The 18,643-nt window shown below is 37.3% G+C and overlaps 1 protein-coding gene across 5 annotated transcripts in view; it reads right to left on the bottom strand.

Annotated features, from left to right (window-relative positions):
* Positions 1–2,741: 2,741 nt before the first annotated feature.
* Positions 2,742–18,643, bottom strand: part of TBCK (TBC1 domain containing kinase) — a 115,356-nt gene continuing 99,454 nt past the window's right edge. For 4 of the 5 annotated variants that reach the window (XM_052775011.1, XM_052775019.1, XM_052775020.1 and 1 more), the window contains 2 exons: positions 15,443–15,602; positions 2,742–3,414 (listed from right to left, as the gene is read on the bottom strand). In XM_052775011.1, coding sequence (XP_052630971.1) covers positions 3,304–3,414; positions 15,443–15,602 — 271 coding nt within the window. In that variant the 3' untranslated portion in view covers positions 2,742–3,303. Of the gene's footprint in view, positions 3,415–6,026; positions 6,154–15,442; positions 15,603–18,643 lie in introns of all 5 variants that reach the window. The other variant, XR_008233233.1, reaches the window with a different exon arrangement.

The following is an 18,643-nucleotide window of genomic DNA, read 5'->3' as shown; positions in this document are numbered from 1 at the left end:
CTTTGTGCTTACAGTCCTTTTCTGAGTACCTATATAAAGGAGAAGGAAATATCAAGCTGGGATTAAATATAAAATATTACCTGAACTGATGTATTGCGTATAGCCCAATATCCACTTATGAAAGGCAAATGCTTGAGAAGGGAGTGCAAGAAACAGGGTGAAATCCTTCTCTGGTGCATTCTCCCAGCCTCTCTTAATCAACAGATCAGGAAAGTCCCGAGTTGAATACTGTTTCTCAACCATTGTGGTTAATAGTCAGTCAGAGATACAGCTCTTCCACAAAGCTGTCTAATCCTTCTTTGTGAGTATTTTTATAAACTGTTGGCCTCTTCTGGTGACAAATTCCACATTTTAAGGATGTACTTTCAGCAAAAGGTGGGACGTTCTGTTTTGGTTGTCTCTTTTTCCAAGCTGAAGAGTTTTGGTCATGATAACCAACACCATCTTATTCTGACTCTGTTTTGTGTCCATTCAAATCCTTGTGTACCTTTTTTTGTATCTGGCTGTGTTCAAAATGTACCATATAGGTTAGTTCTTTGATGGCATAACTTGTTTTGTTCATTTCCTTCCTTAAAATCATCAATATCCTCTGTGGCTTTCTGGCTGCTGTTAGGCATTTGCAATGACATCTTATCTGTAAATGAATTCACTGCTAAACATGGTTAAAACTGTTATCCTCCAGGGCCCCATATGTACCCTTTCATAGCAAATCTCTCTGACACCGAGTATCACAAGGTCTTTCTCATTCTCCTTGCAGCCCGGCAAAACTTTGATCACAGTGGATGATTTTGTAGTATCAGGAAGCTTGTTATTAACCTCACTGCTCCTCTCCATTTCCAGGTAATTTTTAAAGTCAGCTGAGCACCACAGGCCTCACCTGAGATTGTTGTAGAATCCCTCTGCTAACAGAGGAACCTGATCATCTGTCCCTACATTTCATTTCTGATCCCTTACTCAGTCATCTTACTGGCAGGCATCTTGGATTTTTAAAGTAAAAAACTTCCTGAAAGCTTCGGTATATTATGCTGACCTTAGACCAAAGAAAGCCCATATATATCAGCATGCTGTAATTCCACAGGGATTTTTTTAGGCAAATCACAGCTGAGATAAAGGGAGCTAAAAGGTGCCTTTCTGCCCCCATTTTCTTTTCACCCATCATACTTTTCCAATAGGGTTCTCAAAACCACAGCTGTGGCAATACTAAACCTCCCTGGAGACAGCACATAGTGCTAGCAACTAGCTTCTGAAGATTCATGATAAAAATCTTCCAGTCATCACACAGGGGAGAATGAAGACTTCCTCTTTCAGCACCTTCCACAAGTTCTCATATTCCATGGTTTCAGTTAAAAAAGACCAACTCCCAAAACAACAAAAACCAAAACCCACCACCACCACTAAAAAACCCCACAGAACAAGTGATCATTTTGCCTGTGATTTAGAGACTGTTCACAGCTTTCTCACTGACCCCTTCTCTCTCCAACAACTGTCTCAGTTTTGGAAATCTCTTGTGACAGAAATATGAAATAAACTTAGCTGTTGCAATGTTCCATTTGCCAAACTAAAAACTAGTTGAGGATTTTATATCATGAATAAGGCATATGGTAACCATATCTTCCAGAGCAAATCCTCATTACCCTAACAGTGAGCTTGTATCGTGTAAACTGCTGTGTCCCAGATAATGCTCTAATAAAGAGCATGGTGTCAAATAAACAATGCCAGCTATTATGTGACTGTAACCAGGTGAACAGATCTTTGGTGTTATTTCATTCATTTTACAAAATACATTTTCATCCCTGCACTTCAGTGATTTTTAAGCCTCATGTCACACCAGTGTTTTCTAAACTTTAAAAATGTAGAAAGAGAAATCTAAAAGTTTCTTGTCTTCTAAAAGAAATTCTTCCAAATTCCCATTTAATTTCAGAGCCATACTGTCAGTCTTACATTATCACAACTGTTTTTCCTGGATTAAAGGTACTATTTTGAAGTAGCATTCTTGAAGACAGATTCTTTCCTTTTCCTAGTCTTTTTTCCCCCCACATCATTTTTAGAATAATGGACCTGACATGCTAGCAAAGCTAACATGGGATTTTGAGGGGGAGTAATTAGGGTGGGTTTTTTTTCACATCTCCTGAAAGGTGGTACTTGTCTGAATCAAATTTATTTTCAGGTTCTCAGTAACAGAGAGATGCCAATTCCTGTTTCTGTTGGTGCTTTCAATACTTTCGGCTTCTTATTGCAAAGTAATTTCCACATCTCTAGTGCACAGTCACCTTATGGCCTCTGTGGAAGCCTGCTTTCACTCATCTACAGCACTTGCATCCAGTTTAGTTTAGAAACAGGTTTGCTGTCTCTATCTGTCAGTTTTAAAGCTCATATTTAAGAAAAAGGACTTAAAAAAAAAATAGACACCACTAGCTGAAAGAGTAGAGAATTAAGGAGAACTTTGCACCTTCAATTCATATGAGAGTGATTACTCTAGAATGTTTTCATATGAAAAGTGCATTGTTTCTTTTTAAGGCATGAGCTTCTAAAATGGAAAAGCACTATTATTTGCGGAATAACTGATCTATGGTCATAACACACAGTATTGTCAAAAGCCTACCTTTCTCGTAAATGTAATGTTTCAGAAATGGTTGCATTTGCTGTGTTTATACAAATAGAATTCTCCACAGAGGAGTAGGCCTTCTCCTCTTCTGCAAGAGATGATACAGTTTAGATTGACTCAGCAGCAGCTCTTACAGTGACTTCCAATCTAGGACACATCTTTATTTCCAAACCAGATGAAAAAATGCTTTCTCAAAAAGAAAGTAGGTCACAAGATACAGCAATTACTCTTTAAAATATTAGAGAAGACACTTTTTCACAGGATACACAGAGGGTACAGTTTTAGCTTGTTACTTTGCATATTCACAGTAAAATGCTTCTGAAAAATCATCTATTTAAGTGCAGCTTAGAGCCATCAAGTGCCAGTTTATTTTGTTCTGCAGAAATATTTATAAGATACCAAATGCCTGCTGAGTTACTCTTTTTGTGTTCAGACTTGCTCAACCAGCTGTGTACTACATCAATGCTGAAAGAGGTTTCTTGGAAAGCTTGAAGCTTCACAGTTTTCATCTGTTCCAACTGAAGCTCTATATCAAAGAATAAACACAAAGCTCCCATGCTCTAGATCTGCAGGATAAGACATTGATCATCAGGATAGCTTGTGTAGTGAAGACGCCATAATGCCCTTTGGGTTTGGGATATCTATGTTGTACGGTAAGACTTCCCTATTCAGACAGATTGTCCTGAATGTTTAGTCACTTAAATTTGTGGAGAAGGAACAGTGAGGAGACCAGTTGGCTTGATCTTGTTGATTCCTCCATCTAGGATGCAGACCCTTGGGTACTTGTTTTTCACTAGATGAGCTGCAAACTGAAACAGATATATCATTAGCACACTGCATATTATAGTCCTTAAATCTAAGTAACTTTGTGTTAAGTAAGGCAAGTTAAACAAAAGAAAAAATTATCGGACCCCTAAGAAGTTCTTTCTTTGCACCAACTAGTCCAACACAGGAACCCAGGCCTGTTGAAACAGCTGGGATGAATTTGGTGGTCACGAAAGTGTCACAATGATAACCCTGAATTTTATTTATTTCTGCTTAGGCAGGATTTTACCTCATTCGAACAGGATTATTTAATCTCAGAGTAACCCCTCTCAAAGCATGAAATAACATATTTTTCTCTGCATTAATCTAACTCCCAGCTGTTTTCTGTAGGTTCCCAAGTGTACAAGCATCACAGTTTGGTAGTATAGTCATTTGCTTACCTGTCAAATTTGTCTGACATGACTTGATTTCACAGATATCAGATATGAATTTGGGATCCAGCAGCTGTACTCCCCCCACCCCTTCAACCTGCCCATAGGCAGGTTACATAGTGCAAGCACGCCCCCCACAACCCTCCCCCCCAGTCCTTGAAAGCTTCTCTCCCTCTTTCCTCAATTAGTTCATTCCGTAAACCAAACACAGCAGTTGCCAGTTTCCATGTAGCAACTTCATGAAATGTTGCTACACTGATCAAGGAACAGTATTTTTTATATCAAAATAATGATAATGATAAAATCAAAATAACAAAAATTTTGTATCAAAATCCAAAACCAAAGGAACAATATTTTGTGTATCACATGTCAAACTTACCCTTTAAATACTGACTGCAATACATTAAAAAGCAAGCCACCAAAATGGATTAGTCACAGAGAAACTATAATAGTTTTACTTTATATCCAACAGCTGTGAGAAAGACTGCCCTGCCATCCCAGTCTTTGAGACTGTTGCTTTATACTTGGTTGACAAATTAGTACCATTCATAAAAATCACTGAGTGCTTCCAAATGGGCTATGTAAAACATTTGTAATTCCCTTTTTGACTCTTTAAAATGATTTGTGATACTATTCCAGAACTCTGTGCAAGCATGATGTCCAAATAACTAACTGCATAAACAACAAAATTACCAACTCAAGAACAGCAGTAGGCACCCCATCCAAAATTACTACATGGGATTTCTTTTTATATTTACATTCCTTCTAATTACCTGTGATAGTGTAACGGATACTAATGCAGAACAGGATGTACTACATGATTACCTGATCAAGTACAAGTCCTGAAATAATCTCTTTAACAGGTAAGAGTTCATAGTAGCAAAGTTTTAAACTCCTTCCACAGCCAGAACTTTTGCTTCACACTGAAGGTTATTTTATATATGCAAGGAATTTATTTCTGTCCACTCGTGCGTCAAACATAGCTACTGCATTCCTTTCTCTGTGTTGCAGGATGGATTTATAACCAGGAAGTGAGCGACTAGTACATAAACTGTAACCATTGAGGACTTGTTGAGGCAGAGTAAGAGGTCACAGTGGATTAGTCAGGACATTCTGTTACGTTTGTTTCGGGTACTTGCCTAAGGAAGACCAAAAGAAAGTTCAATCATCTCTTCCCCCATTACTTTGGGTCAGTCAGTACAGGATTCAGAGGATCAAATGAAAAAATACCCACAATCAAAAAGTTAGACTGTATGTAGATGCCAGTTTTCATGAGAAAAGTAAATGCTATGCTTTTAGAGAGGCTCTCTGATGCAAAGATGGTGTAATAGGCACAGACGATATCACTAGGAGAGTCCAACTACCTTTCCCTATAATCCCTACAGTCCATAAAGATATGGTGTATAGCAAAACAGAGACAAACATATTTCTCTTTGTCAAAAATAGCACTCAACTGTGCATACCATGAGCTACAAAAATAGTATATATTCCTAGTGAAATACTCCTACCAGACATCTCTACTTCATATGTACATACCTATCACCTCACAGTGCTCTCCGCCTGTGACTAATGGATAGTGCTCTTAGACTCCAATGCTGCTCATAGCTGGCAGAAATGAAAAGTGGCAACAAGTGTTCAGACTGACAGGAAGCAGTATGTTATTTGCCAAGTACAATGTCCCATGTGTCAGCAGAGAGGTTCTACTCTACTGATAATTTTACACTTCTGATAATAAACTGTAAACTGTTGCAAATTTTTGGATGCCCTAACCATAATATAACTACCATTCCATGTAATCAGAAAAAAAAAAAATACGCAAACAAATGCTTTGTATTTTGGGTTTGACAAATACAGTGTCCCACTGTATTTTAGAACTGCTTTAGTAACCAAGGTATGGCTGGAAGTAAAATTTTCTTCCCTGCATATGACAAGAGGTTCCTTTGTAACCTTACGGTGGGGAACCTCTCACTTCTTGCAGGGCCTCTGTGAAGCAAGCACTGCAGAATCTGTGGCTATTAGCAAATGACAGACAGAAGGCATAAGAGCATGACAAGATGATATACCACAAGATGAACTGCCTTTTTTTTTTTTTTTTAAGTTGTCATAGAACTGTCTGTAGTTGTCTACATAGCTTTGGTGAGAAAGGCTGCAAGTACAGCTTAAAATATTGCATCTGAACATCCAGCCAGGGAAAATCCAGCAAGCAGGGAACGTGCTATTGGCACCTCACTACTGTGGGAATTAGCTGCAAGTCAGGGCCCCAGAGGCATATACATTGCCCATAAGCTGAGAGCTGTCATCAAACTCCAAATATCAGCCTCCAAGAGCTTTGCGCATACACCTGTCTCCACACTGTAAAGAAGAGTCAAGGTTTAACTCATAGGGTCATAGGATTTGATCCAATTAAAGACATTCCTAGTTTTACCTTCTGCCTTCCCACCATTGTGTCACTGCAAGTAGAAACAGTAACTTTTGGTAAAGAGTAGATTTAGAAGTAGTCTCTTACTAGCATTGCAGTCTTCCTAATTAAAACTTTGACTTTTTATAGTTCTGTTCCTCAGTCCATATTTGTGCCTTTCTCTCCCAGACAGAAGAGTCTGTCACAGAGAAGAACAGGAACTTGTTCACCATATTTCTGAAATGTTCCAACACCACCTGCTATCTTTCCCTGCCAAAATATACTGTATGAAGCTAGTATTTTCAAAACACATGGAAGTGTTATTTCTGGCATGTGCAGTGATGGAGGGGCATGAAAAACTATTTGAAATAGCTACATAGACTTCCTCCCTAATGTGACCCTTCACTTATGTTCAATATCAGTAACTTGGAAATACAAGAAATTAAGAGAGAGAAAAAAAAAATTAATGTTTCCCCCAAAGTTGAAAAAACCAGTGATCCCAAAAAAGCAAAATTTCATGCATCAAAAAAAGCCGAAGGTGCTCTTCTGAATTAATGCCATAGACTTTCTACAGCAGAAACTGCCACCTTGGACTTCACACATGGGCTCTATTTGCTTTATAAATGCTATCATAAAGAGTCAACTAGAAGTTTAATAACAGGTACCTGACTATGTACTTTGTAGTCCACTAAATAACCTAATTTATGGAGGTGCTCTTAAGACAGAAGATAACATGATGAGGAGATAAGCAAATGGGTTACATCATCCTTAGTAACCTGTAAACCACACCTACATTTTAAAAAGAGATTTATTGAAACATATAAAAGTAGTGCACAATTAAATTTCCATTATACAGGTTGATTTTAAATAGAAATGAACCTCTGTCATTTATAAGGTGATTATATTTTCTCAAATTTATCAAATGTTTGTGTTGACATTACTTTTGAGATACATCTGTTTCCCCATACCACCAACGGATCACAGTCCTCTGTAATGCTTCTGTTTTCATTTAGACAACAACACTACTTGGGGGGAAAGAGAGTTATGCTTATCCGAGGTAGAGGATTAAAGGGATGCTACAAGACTTTAAGCCTTTTCCTTCCGCCTCAAGTGGCCTTTCCTCAAAACATACTTCCCCCAAAAGTTCAGTTACTGTGCTTTTACTGGCTGCATCTAGTATTTAAATTGAACCTCCTCTTGCTACTTTCACAGCAAATATCATATATGAAAGGATGAATAGGTGAGCAACTTGTTTAATGACTACTATGGGATGGCTTTGGTGAAGACTTTGGAAACACTGTTCCTCTATTAAGTAATGCATCAATCAATTCCACATAAAACACCCTTCCTGGTGGGTATAACTGAGCCAGAAAATTGTAATTTGCATTTGAAAGCAGTCAGCTAGGACTGTTTCATGCAGATACAAGAAGTCAGGCTTTCAAAGACAGACAAGATCACAGCAAATTTGTATCAAAATTTGGGCAAATACTAAACATTTTACTCTGTATGGGTGTTGCTCTCAACACAAACAGCGTAACAGGACTGTTCCTTTAAGTACCATCAAGAACCTTAATAATGTGCACATTGGAGCATTTATCAAAATGTTTCTACTACCCTGTTCCAAGCAGTAAAATCACAGCTTTTAAGCATGCTGAATGTATTACACCAGACACATCACATTTTTAGACTGTCTACAGCAAAGAGTCTAATAACGTAACAGCTTGAGCAGCACCGTTCCCAGCACCCTTCGGGCTAGCCATCAGGGTTGCTCTGTACACATTATTCACTTTCACAGACATTCTTGTGACAGGTTGTAATTAAAGGGCAAGTTGGGAGGGAAGGAGGAGGACCATACTGTACCAGAATACCCCAAAAGACCGTTGTGACAAATGTTACCAGCATATGAAGTGTTGATATCATACTCTGAAAGAGTCAGAAGAAAAAGAGATACTTTAGAAGCTGGAGGAGAAATATCAACCCAATTTTGTAGTACTCATCCCTTGCCACAAGATTATTATTAGTTTTTCATTTGTAAACACAAGCTACGCAAATCTCTTAGGGACTGCAGTCTGTTTTGCTGTATGATTTCAGTCAAAAGTTCACCACTCTGAAAGCACACCATAGTCAAGATGGTCATTCTAGAGCTTTTTAGACAACACCTTCCATATGCCACAAAGCAGACCGACCACACAAGGTTATTTTTAGTCAGCTCCTTCTTATATTAAAGGGTTCCAGATAAGTGAAATGGCACTTCAACACCAAGGGAAAGATAGGCACCTAAAGCCTCCCATATCAACAAAACATTGCCTATTTAATGGTTACGGTATTAGCACAAACTGAATGGAAGTACAAAACACAAAAAGCACAACTTTGTGCAAACACATAATATGTAAAAAAAAAACCAAAACACAACAAGAAAAAAAAAGAAAAAAAAAGTAAAGGAGTGCAGAACTTACTGCTCTAACAAGATCAAGGAAAAATTCTTTACACGCAGACCTGGCCAAAATGGAGCAATTTCCATTCCATCAGTACAAAAAACACAGCAGTAACTTAAAGGACTAACATGCAAAGATTTGAAAATAAGCCTACACAAACAGGTATTTAATAGCTGGTTTCAGAATAAATTTTACTGAGAATGAAAGTAAGAGTAAATACTCAAATTTATCGAAGTAATAAATTTTAAACACCTGCATTTTTAATTTTCCACTTAGAAATTATAAATAAAAAAAACAGCTGAGAGCAAGCACTTGAAAATGAAAACTCAATTGCAGAGAGTTAGCTGTTGTAACACAGCTAATTTATACTGACCAAAATATATTCACTACACCCAATATGGCTGAATGAATTGTAAAATTAAAATGCAGAAAGCAAACCTATTCTATTTTTGATTCAACAGAAAATAAAAACAGCTGTTAGTGAACAGAAATAGTATTTTAAAAAAGATGGATAACAGTTGGCTTGAATATAAAAAAGGAAGCATGAGTCTTTCTGAAACATTCTACCCCCCTCCAAGTCCAAAGATTGCCCTAGAAGTTGAAAAATGATTAAAGAAATACTTGAAAGTTAAAAACCTTTCTTTGTGATTTGCAGTACTTTTTACTAACACTACCCAAACTGCCAGTTTTGTCCTGTTTCTTCTTAAACTCCAGGACAAAAGTCTTTGGACCTCCCACACAATGGACGCATTCCCTCCTGAAGCTGTCAGTCAGTCAGTCCTCTTCAAAAGCTGATTCAGATACAGTTTAGAGAAAAGCAAAACAACATTGCCCAAGACAAGCAGTATGGATACTGCAATTGCCAAATTCACCAATACCATTCTAGCTGGCAATATCCTTACACAAGTCTCCTGGACCTGTAACACATTTACTAGTTCATTACCATCTCTATTTCAGTTATCACTATTTCAGATTCTCTGAACCAGAATACCAGGAAATATAAAACACTGTCTCAGAGTGGAAAAACAGCCCCAGAAAGTGGTAATTCTATGTCACAATGTAGTAGCCCTGAGTGATATGGATACAACCTAATCCATGCAAGCTCATGCAAGGACAAGGGTGCTCTTTCAGAGGTGCAGCCCACAAAGACAGTATAACCACATCCAAGACTGATGTGCCTGAAGGAAACCCTGGAGCCTGACAGCACCACTTCAGAATTCAGGTTCACCATCTCCTATCTTTCCTGGCCTTACAGATCTCACAGATGATTGAGAAGAGTTGAGATCCTGCTTGCCAGCATCTCTCAGAAGTCAGACTTATTTTGACAGAAAAAGCTGAGGACTCCACAATTCCTCATCTCAGAAACATCCAAACCTCTGTGTAGTAAGGCACACAGATAAGCCAAACAACATCTACATCAAACAACCAACTAAGATTTCCAGTAACTGTACCCATCAGTTTCAGTATAGATTAAAAAAAAAGAGAACCTATTTGGAGTTTTAGAAATAGCCTGCTTTCCTTGGCACCTACTTCAGAAGAAAAGGAACACTCAAATTCTGCTCCTGAGCCTCCATCTTTCATTTTCCCCCTTTCCTTTTTCATACCTAGCTGGAAAAGGAGAATATTTAGATCACCTCTGCTGTACCAGATGCATTCAGTGCAAACTAACCAAAGCCACTGACAGGGGCAGAATTACAACAGCATAACACAACTCCTGGCTGGCAGCCCAAGTGTCTTTCTCCGGCCACGTGAAGAGCAATGTACTGCCAACAGCAGCTGGGCTACTTTCTGTTGATGAAGGAAAATATGCATACATGTTACAATAGTTAAAAGGACTAAGTAAAATAATACAGACTTTACAGAATAAAATAATGAAGACTTAACCATGTCTTGGGCAGGGTTACAACCAGGAGGATTGTTGCTGATTAACTAAACCTTTCAATCTCTTCAAAATACAAGCTTAATCTCTTCCTCTTTAAAAGCAACAAAGAGGTGCCTGATGATTCCAGTAGGCTCTGAGTCTGAATGCAGAAGGGAGGGTGATGCTTTAACAAAATCAACATGAAAAAAGAGCCATTCTGGAAATCAAAGGGAGCGCCTCCATCCCTGCAAAGAGAAAATATCTTCGGTTTTCATTCCACTTGTTCAATCACTTTTCTACAGAGAATATTTACAAGGAAATGTAGAATCTAAAAAGATGTATAGTGGAAACATCTCAAGAAATTTATTGCCTAATTTCTATTTACTTCCACTCCAGAAGTTTCATTAGGCCCTTCTAACTAAATGTCTCTGTCTTTAGAAGCACAAATGTACCTGGCCTTTAGTATTCTATGTAACACCTAATCTTCAGATCACCCTATGAAGTTTCATGGTTATCCATCTGTGTTTTTAAGACAGGTTTGTAACAAGAAACCAGCTTCAGCATGCAGAGACTTGCTTCTCTGGCAAGGCCTTTTTAAAAGGCCTAAGGAGAATGACAACAAAATCACATGAATTCATTGGTGGTAACTGGACACTTTAACCTATGTGTTTCAGTCTTCATATAAGAAATGCATTTTTGATAGTGTGCTGAGAGACAGAAAATGTTACTTTCATATAGGAGAAATTTTTTTTTTTTCAGGCTATGGATATGTTATACAAAAAGAATCTTGACCTTGACCCTCTCCCTCTTGCCTTGGAAAGGGTCAGAAAGGTCTCATGGAAGATCAGGACTGCTTGACTTTGCTTTGGAGATAATTCATATATTTTATCTATTAGCTACTGTGATGTAATGACTACTTTGCTTCAGTAACTTGTAGAAATTGTCTAGACAACCTATTTATAACAGCATAACTTATCTAGACAAAAATAATCAATGTAGCAATCAGAAGTTACAATTTAGAATTTATTTCCCTGCTATAAAGACAGATTTTCTTAAGCCTTGACTTACAGCTTAGCTAACTGTCTTTTTCCAAAGCAAGAAATAAATGAGTTGCAAATTATTAGACAGATTAAAGTATCCTGTATACTTTATTCTGTTATAGCATTTAATTGACAATAAAACACATACATTAAACCACCGGGGAAACACATATATATTAAACAACCACATCACACAAGTAGAAGCATGTCACTGTCAAAATTGAGTTGCTGGAGCATGATTAATATCAGGTAAGGTTTTTATCCTGTTCTAATTTCAGTCAACATTGCAATAATACCGACAAAAAGATGGAAAGGGAAACAAATAATGGCTTAGCACCTCAAAGTTGACTGAAGGAAGGAAGATGAAGAAGTAATGCTGCCCTTCCAAAAAAGACCCAAAGCAATCTCCATACTATGTATGCATAACTATGATCCGCCTTTGCACTTGCTGTATCTCAGACTTTGAAAGTGACAAAAATCAGGAGACATGCTATTTGCCATGCACCAAAAAAAGAAGCTACAGTTGAGCACTCATTGCCTATTTAACTATTATACTCCCAGCTGTAATGATCCCTTGCCCATACTGGAATTTACAAGGTACTTATCTACCAATGGATGTGGGAAAGGGGAGTTTAATTCACTTGAGATGCTGCCACTGAACATATTTAGAAGTTAAAAATCAAAATAGAATCTCTTTGATTAACTCCAGCATAATGCCTTTTATGTAGAGGTTTCCTGCTGTTTTCAAAGACAAACAAGTATCTGCTCTGTTAACAAGTGCCCAAAATCCCCTAGGAGAAGAAAGGCTGGCACAAAGTGAGCACCAGCCTAAAGGAAGGAATATTCTGCAGAGAAGTGCGAGCCAAACACCACCACGTGATGCCCAGTGCAAGGTCCTCTTTACAATACCTTTATGCTGCTAATGGCACATTCAGTAAGGCTCTTGTACATCAGCCAATCTATTAATTTAACTTTTAGATTGAGTAAATTAAATGGCTTAACAAGCAGGATTACCCTGTTTTAATTCTGTCCTGAGGAACTGTTCAACTAGAGCCAGAGCTATGCTGAAGTCTGTGGCACTGCTGGCTTCCTTTGCCTCCTGCTGGAACAGTGCTGTAGTGAAGTTTTCAGTTTTCCCTCTCGCCTATCAAGTTCTAGACAGCATTTTCTTTCCAATTTAAATGTTTAATCACCTGGCACCGAATCAAATACAAAAGATAGAAACAGAAAAGAAGTGTGAAAAAGGGAAAAAGGATTTTTCTACATCTGTTCGGTATGTTCAACTTTGCTTTATTTAAATTTTTAATTTATTTAAATGATGCCAAGTAGGCTACTAATATGAAACGCAATGGAAAGATTCAACCTTCTAATTACAAATAGCCCCATAAATAATCAGTGTTTTTTCACACTTGCCCCCATCTCTCTCAGTCCTGCCTAAATTTAAACGAAACATCTAACAGTGCCAATCTGCATATTTTTAATGGAGTAAATATCAGTGAACACTTCTGAAAAATTCTCCTTTATGGTGGAGGGTACAATTTGTGGCTCATTCCTTTTCAGCTGGAAATGCATAACTCTGTTTAGAAAAAATACATTTTAAGCTGAACATATTATAACAGTTCTTTGGACAAAATTTTTTTTGTTTCCACACATTCACTTTTGCAATTTTTCATATGACTGGATTACCTAGTAAAATTTAAAAATTAATAGCTATTGTTCTTGTCAAGCCTCAAGCTACATAGTATTGGGTTGGTTAAGTTCATGAAGAGTGGCAGACAGTTCTACGCAGCCATGCAGAGTAAAACTGAAACTGGCCTCAAAAAATAATCCACAAAAGAAAGGAGTTCTAAGTTTTATCAACACAGTCAAATTGAGGCTGGTTTTATATGTACTTTAAGGGTGTGATAGAAGCGGTGAGTTCCTAGCAGTATTTAGGCTCCAGTATTTAATTAATTTGTGGTCAAACTGGTCAATCCAGTATTTTGTTGCTATTTAAAACTCTACACCCTTTAGTTAGACTTTCAAGAACTCTAAAAGCAAATCAAGAGGCAAAGCAGCATTTCTCTTTTATGAAAAGCTATAATATTGACAATGCCAGGTAAACCAGGTCAACATTGTCTTAGTTACAGAAAGTCTGGGTTTAGAGGATAAGGCAGCACCCTCACACATGACTGAAGTACTTGCACTTACAAAGCACAGTGCAAGTTTTCTTTAGCTGCACTGCAAAGGAAACACTCTATTTTCATTTAACGAAACTTTAAAAAAAAAATCTAACTTTGCATAAGAAGTGTCACTACGTTACAGGAGAAAATGATATCATCTTAGCTATGGTGTAACCCACAACCCACACTGTAATGCCTCTGTCCTTTCTTTCCTTCAGACACTTGTTTCAGGTTGTTTCTTCATTCTGTTTTAAACAGAATACTTACAGTGTTTCTTTGTTTCAGAGAAAACATTTCTGACTGGTCCTAGAAAACAACTCCCAGAAAATGACTTAGTAGTATGTGGGATATCTCCCATAAAAACACTCATTAGTGAATACCAGAGCACTTTCTTTTTCCTGTTCCTGCTCCTCAGGAGGTTCGTGAATGGTCAGGCTCTCACTGAGATAAATTAGGATGTTCAGAGATTTTAAAATGTAATTGCTGAAAGCAGCTGCATAACCACCATCAAACGTGTAAAGCATCATTTAAATAATCTCCATTTGGCTCTTAGCATTTTATGCATTTTGCATTTGTTCCTGGGGGGGGGGGGGGGGAGGATTTATGCATTCAGCAAGCCATTATGATTATTCAAGTTGATTATTTCATGTTGAAATATTTATCATGGACTTACCCAGATCTCATGCATAAAACCTAGATACTCACTGAATGAAACTATTTGAGATATGCTGTACAGTCTATTTTATGCCATCTCTGTTACTATTTAAGAGATATGATACATCTCACAAGTTAATTTTCTCAATGATGAAACACAGATTAATGAAAGGGATTTCTCATGCTACTTACAAGTCCCTATATGTATAAAAAACTCCAACATGTGTCATGCTGATGCTTCTGCTGTCCATCACATGAAGGCCTTCTAATGGTCCACAGCCCTCCTTGTCATATCAGGGTTACAGTTCATGCCCTTTGAGTAAATAAGCTTAAGAAATGGGTGAACTAAAGGTATACCATACTTAAGAGCATATCTTAAAAAACCAAAAAAACAACCAAAACCAACAGATAACTTTCCTTCACCTGAGAGAAGAATGGCAAAAGAAATACTTCTACTACTTATTGTGCTGGTTCACAACACCACCAAATATTTAGTTATGAAAAGGAACAGGCAAGTCTGAATATTCTCCCTCTCTAGTTAAAGCCACTGACAATAAAAGTATCATATGAAAGTTACCAGTAGGAACCATTCTCCTCTTCACTGAGCACAACTGCATAAGCTAAATGATTCTAAAAAACTAATCAGTACATTGTTTTTTAATAGTAAGAATATGAATTATATCTTACTTCCTTTGGACTTCATAACATACCTGTCCCCACCCTACTTACCTTATGTGTGCTTCCTAACACTACAGAAAGTAAATGCAAGTCAGTTTTCAAAACTAAATCTTACTGATGCACATTAGAAGTGCTGATGTCACTTCCATAACATGCCAAAAGTAAAGATTTTAAAGCTGAAAAAGTAATGTTAAATAATCTCATTTCAAAACATCAACTTTCTCAGATGTTAATCACTTGGAGAGAAATGTCTTTATCAGAAGCAGAAATGAACAACAACAATCACCCCAAACCCTATCATCATACCCAAAGTTACTAATCTGAATTATCCAGATTCTAGCATTTATTTACTACTGTCTGCATTCATGCCATTGATGTATTTCTAAGTATATATGTTATAGCAATATACTTACGGCAGCTGTGTTCTTCACTGCATTTCCTACAATCACCACAACTCTTCCTTTAAAGCTCTGGAGCATGGCAGTTGCTGGGCACTGGACGAGATCCCCTTCTGCAGTAAATGCTGATGCAAATGGGACATTGATACTGCCAGAAATGTGGCCACGGTTAAAGCTTAGGAAGATCAGTTAAGGACATCTAAAAGGCAGAGGTATCTGTGGTACACGCACAGCTGTAGGATGAACCTGCTCTTCATCCTGGCTGTTGTGATACAACAGTGTTGGTCTTTTGTGCTAGTATATTTTGACAAACCTCATTTACTGTTCACTTATATGGAGAAAACTTCTGACACTACATAGAAAAAAAGGACAGAATGAAGAGTTGTTTGTTTCTTAAAGGACATAGCACAGCACTACAGAAACTGATTTGCTAAATGAAACACTTGGTGCTAAGGACCCAATATCCACAGTATACATATTTTTGTGGATTTTACTTCAAATCAGCTCTAGTGTGATAACAGGAGCCAAATACCAATAAGCAGCTGGAACACCTCTTCCAGAAGAGTTTTATGCAAAAGGGATGAAGTACTTACAATTAGAACTAAAACTAAATAGGGATTATTGGAAAATTTCCTTAAACCTCCTACCAACCCCTGCAAGCGCCCTACAATTTTGATCCAAACTGAAATTCAAATGTACATGCATTCAGATTCCCAGACTACAAGCATTATGTATACTATCTGCAGTCCCGCTAACAGCAAGTGTGTATTGGGTATTGAAAAGCAAACAACAAATGAGTGCCAGCAACTCTGAGATATAGTTAGTTGTGCTTGACTTTCAAAGGATGATCATTCAATGAGATTTTTATGAACAAATATTGAATGTGAAAGTTGCTTCAATAAAAATTAAGTTGGACCACTACTACCTAGCTTTTTATGAATTTGAAAATGCGCCATGACCTTGACAAACCTCTGAATTACTTTCATAGGCACATGCCTGGAACACTCCCCTTCCCCAACAATAAACAAGAACAGCCTTGAAGAGATGGGAAACAGCAAATTTCTGCAAAAATATACACAATGTCGAATACCCAAATTAGTCACTCTTCATTACTATACTGTACTTGCAGAGAGCTAGTTTAATTTATAATTAAATCCCAGAATCCTTTTTAATAAAGGAGCTGCCTTAAATGGAGGTAAGATTTAATTGATTTAGGTTAATATTAGCATTCTTTTCTTGTGATTTATGTAACAGTTTCAGCTTTATGATCATCACTGTTAGTGTCGGAAAAACATGGCTATACAAAAACATTTGAAAGAACAAAAGATGATCACATACCATTCATTAATGTTGCCTGTTTCTATTTTGAAGGGAAAAATTATGCCACTCCTCCTTCACTAATCTGTGCCAACCCCCTTTCCCCAACCCCATTTATAACCACATCACTCTCATTGCTACTAACCAGGGTAAAAGCTCTGAAACAGTCATCACGTAGACAGAAAATTACTTTGGACAGATTTAGCTGCACGCACTTATGCCACTGAGTATGCTTAACTGCTCAGAGAAACTTGACCTAATCTTTTAGAAAAGAAATAATTTGATATCAGCATTAGACACCAAACTAGACAGATCCAAAATGTATTTGCTGCCATTGACATTCTCCCTAATCTTAAGTGACCATCTTAAGCATTCCAGTACTAAGACAATTAATAAAATGGCCCAGATTTTGTGCTACAGACTGTGAGACCGTAAGTATGCAGCTATAACTTTCATAACAGGAATGGAAAGCTGCCAGTATTTCTGCTAACATGCTTAATGAAATGAGCCTTAGACGAATTGCTGGCCAAGAGAGACACTGCTTTGAGTATATTACCTTTTCATTAGAAAGTCTTCGGTTACAAAGCTGTCTATTGGGAAAAAGGGCTAGTAGCTCTTGGCCTTGCAACATAAGCTTCATTACAAAACAATGCCTTAGCTTTCAAGTGCATCCTAGTATGAAATATGAAGCATGTTTGATACTTGTTGAAAGTCCTCTCATGCTTTTTTTCAAATCACACTGAAAACAAAGTGAGAGTGAAGTTTAGTGCAACATGCATAGACAATGAGTAAGACTAATAACAAAACATAGGAAATGATCATTTTTTTGAAACACCTGACAGTGGTCTGTCACATTTTAAAACACATGCCACAGTAACATACAGACTGCCTGATCCTATTGTACAGTTTGTTGAAATTTTGTGACAAACACAAAGACTATTTCCTTACTGCAAGAATGAACAGGACTCGGAACACTGTATTCCTATGGTTTCCCATGTATATTCAGAACTGCTGACAGTTTAATAGCTTTCTAGGTACCATATGTTTTCTTCTACAACTGACATACAAACCAACTCACTCAAGGGGTAATTTTACTACCTACCAGGCTGCCTTTTTAATAATGACATTCCCTACCTCCTAATACCAGACAGGTATTAGGATTTAAGTCCACCCACTATTTAAAGGACAGGACATTTTAGTCTACCATAAACTCCAACCAGACTGAAACAGCAGCAGTGATTACAGTGCACTGTTCAAGCTATGGAGCTTTTCTCTCCCCAGCATGCCTCCTCATTCAAGAAATATAAATGGAAAGTCTGATTAGAATTTTGTAATATGAAAGACAGGTTCATAAAACCACTTACTTCATAGCTGTCAAATGATTTTCAAATAATTGAAATTCTGAATCCACTCTGCTAGAGTAGAATAGGATTTATACAGCAGTAGAGTAGAACCTATTATCAAGCTATTAGGAAAGCTATAGAAACATTTAAGCAAACACCTTGCCTTTGATCCTGATTATAATATAAATAAATCCATTACTGTACACAGATAATAGCCTTTCAGTGCAACAATTGGAGTCTAGGCATTTTATATTACTTGTTCTCCTTCTGCATTCTCCTTGATGATTTCTAGGAAGTAGCTTAAATAATTAATAACAGAATGATGCACGTAGATAAAGAAACATTATTTAACTCGGTAGTATCAAAGCTTTCTATGCAGTAACAAGAACTTTTTATAGTTTTTAATTCCAGGGACTTCTCTTTTAAACTGGAGTCTAAAAAGTATTATCTCTTGATGAAGAAATTATCTCTCTGAAAATAGCTTGCATTTTTACAGTTTCTGAATAAAGGACCACATTTTCAACAATCTAGATCCAGGAGTAGAGAAGCCACTGAA

This window comes from Harpia harpyja, chromosome 2, assembly GCF_026419915.1.
Source record: "Harpia harpyja isolate bHarHar1 chromosome 2, bHarHar1 primary haplotype, whole genome shotgun sequence".
Lineage (NCBI taxonomy): Eukaryota > Metazoa > Chordata > Aves > Accipitriformes > Accipitridae > Harpia > Harpia harpyja.
Note: the sequence above shows the minus strand (reverse complement) of the source record. Positions and strands in the feature narration are given on the sequence as shown.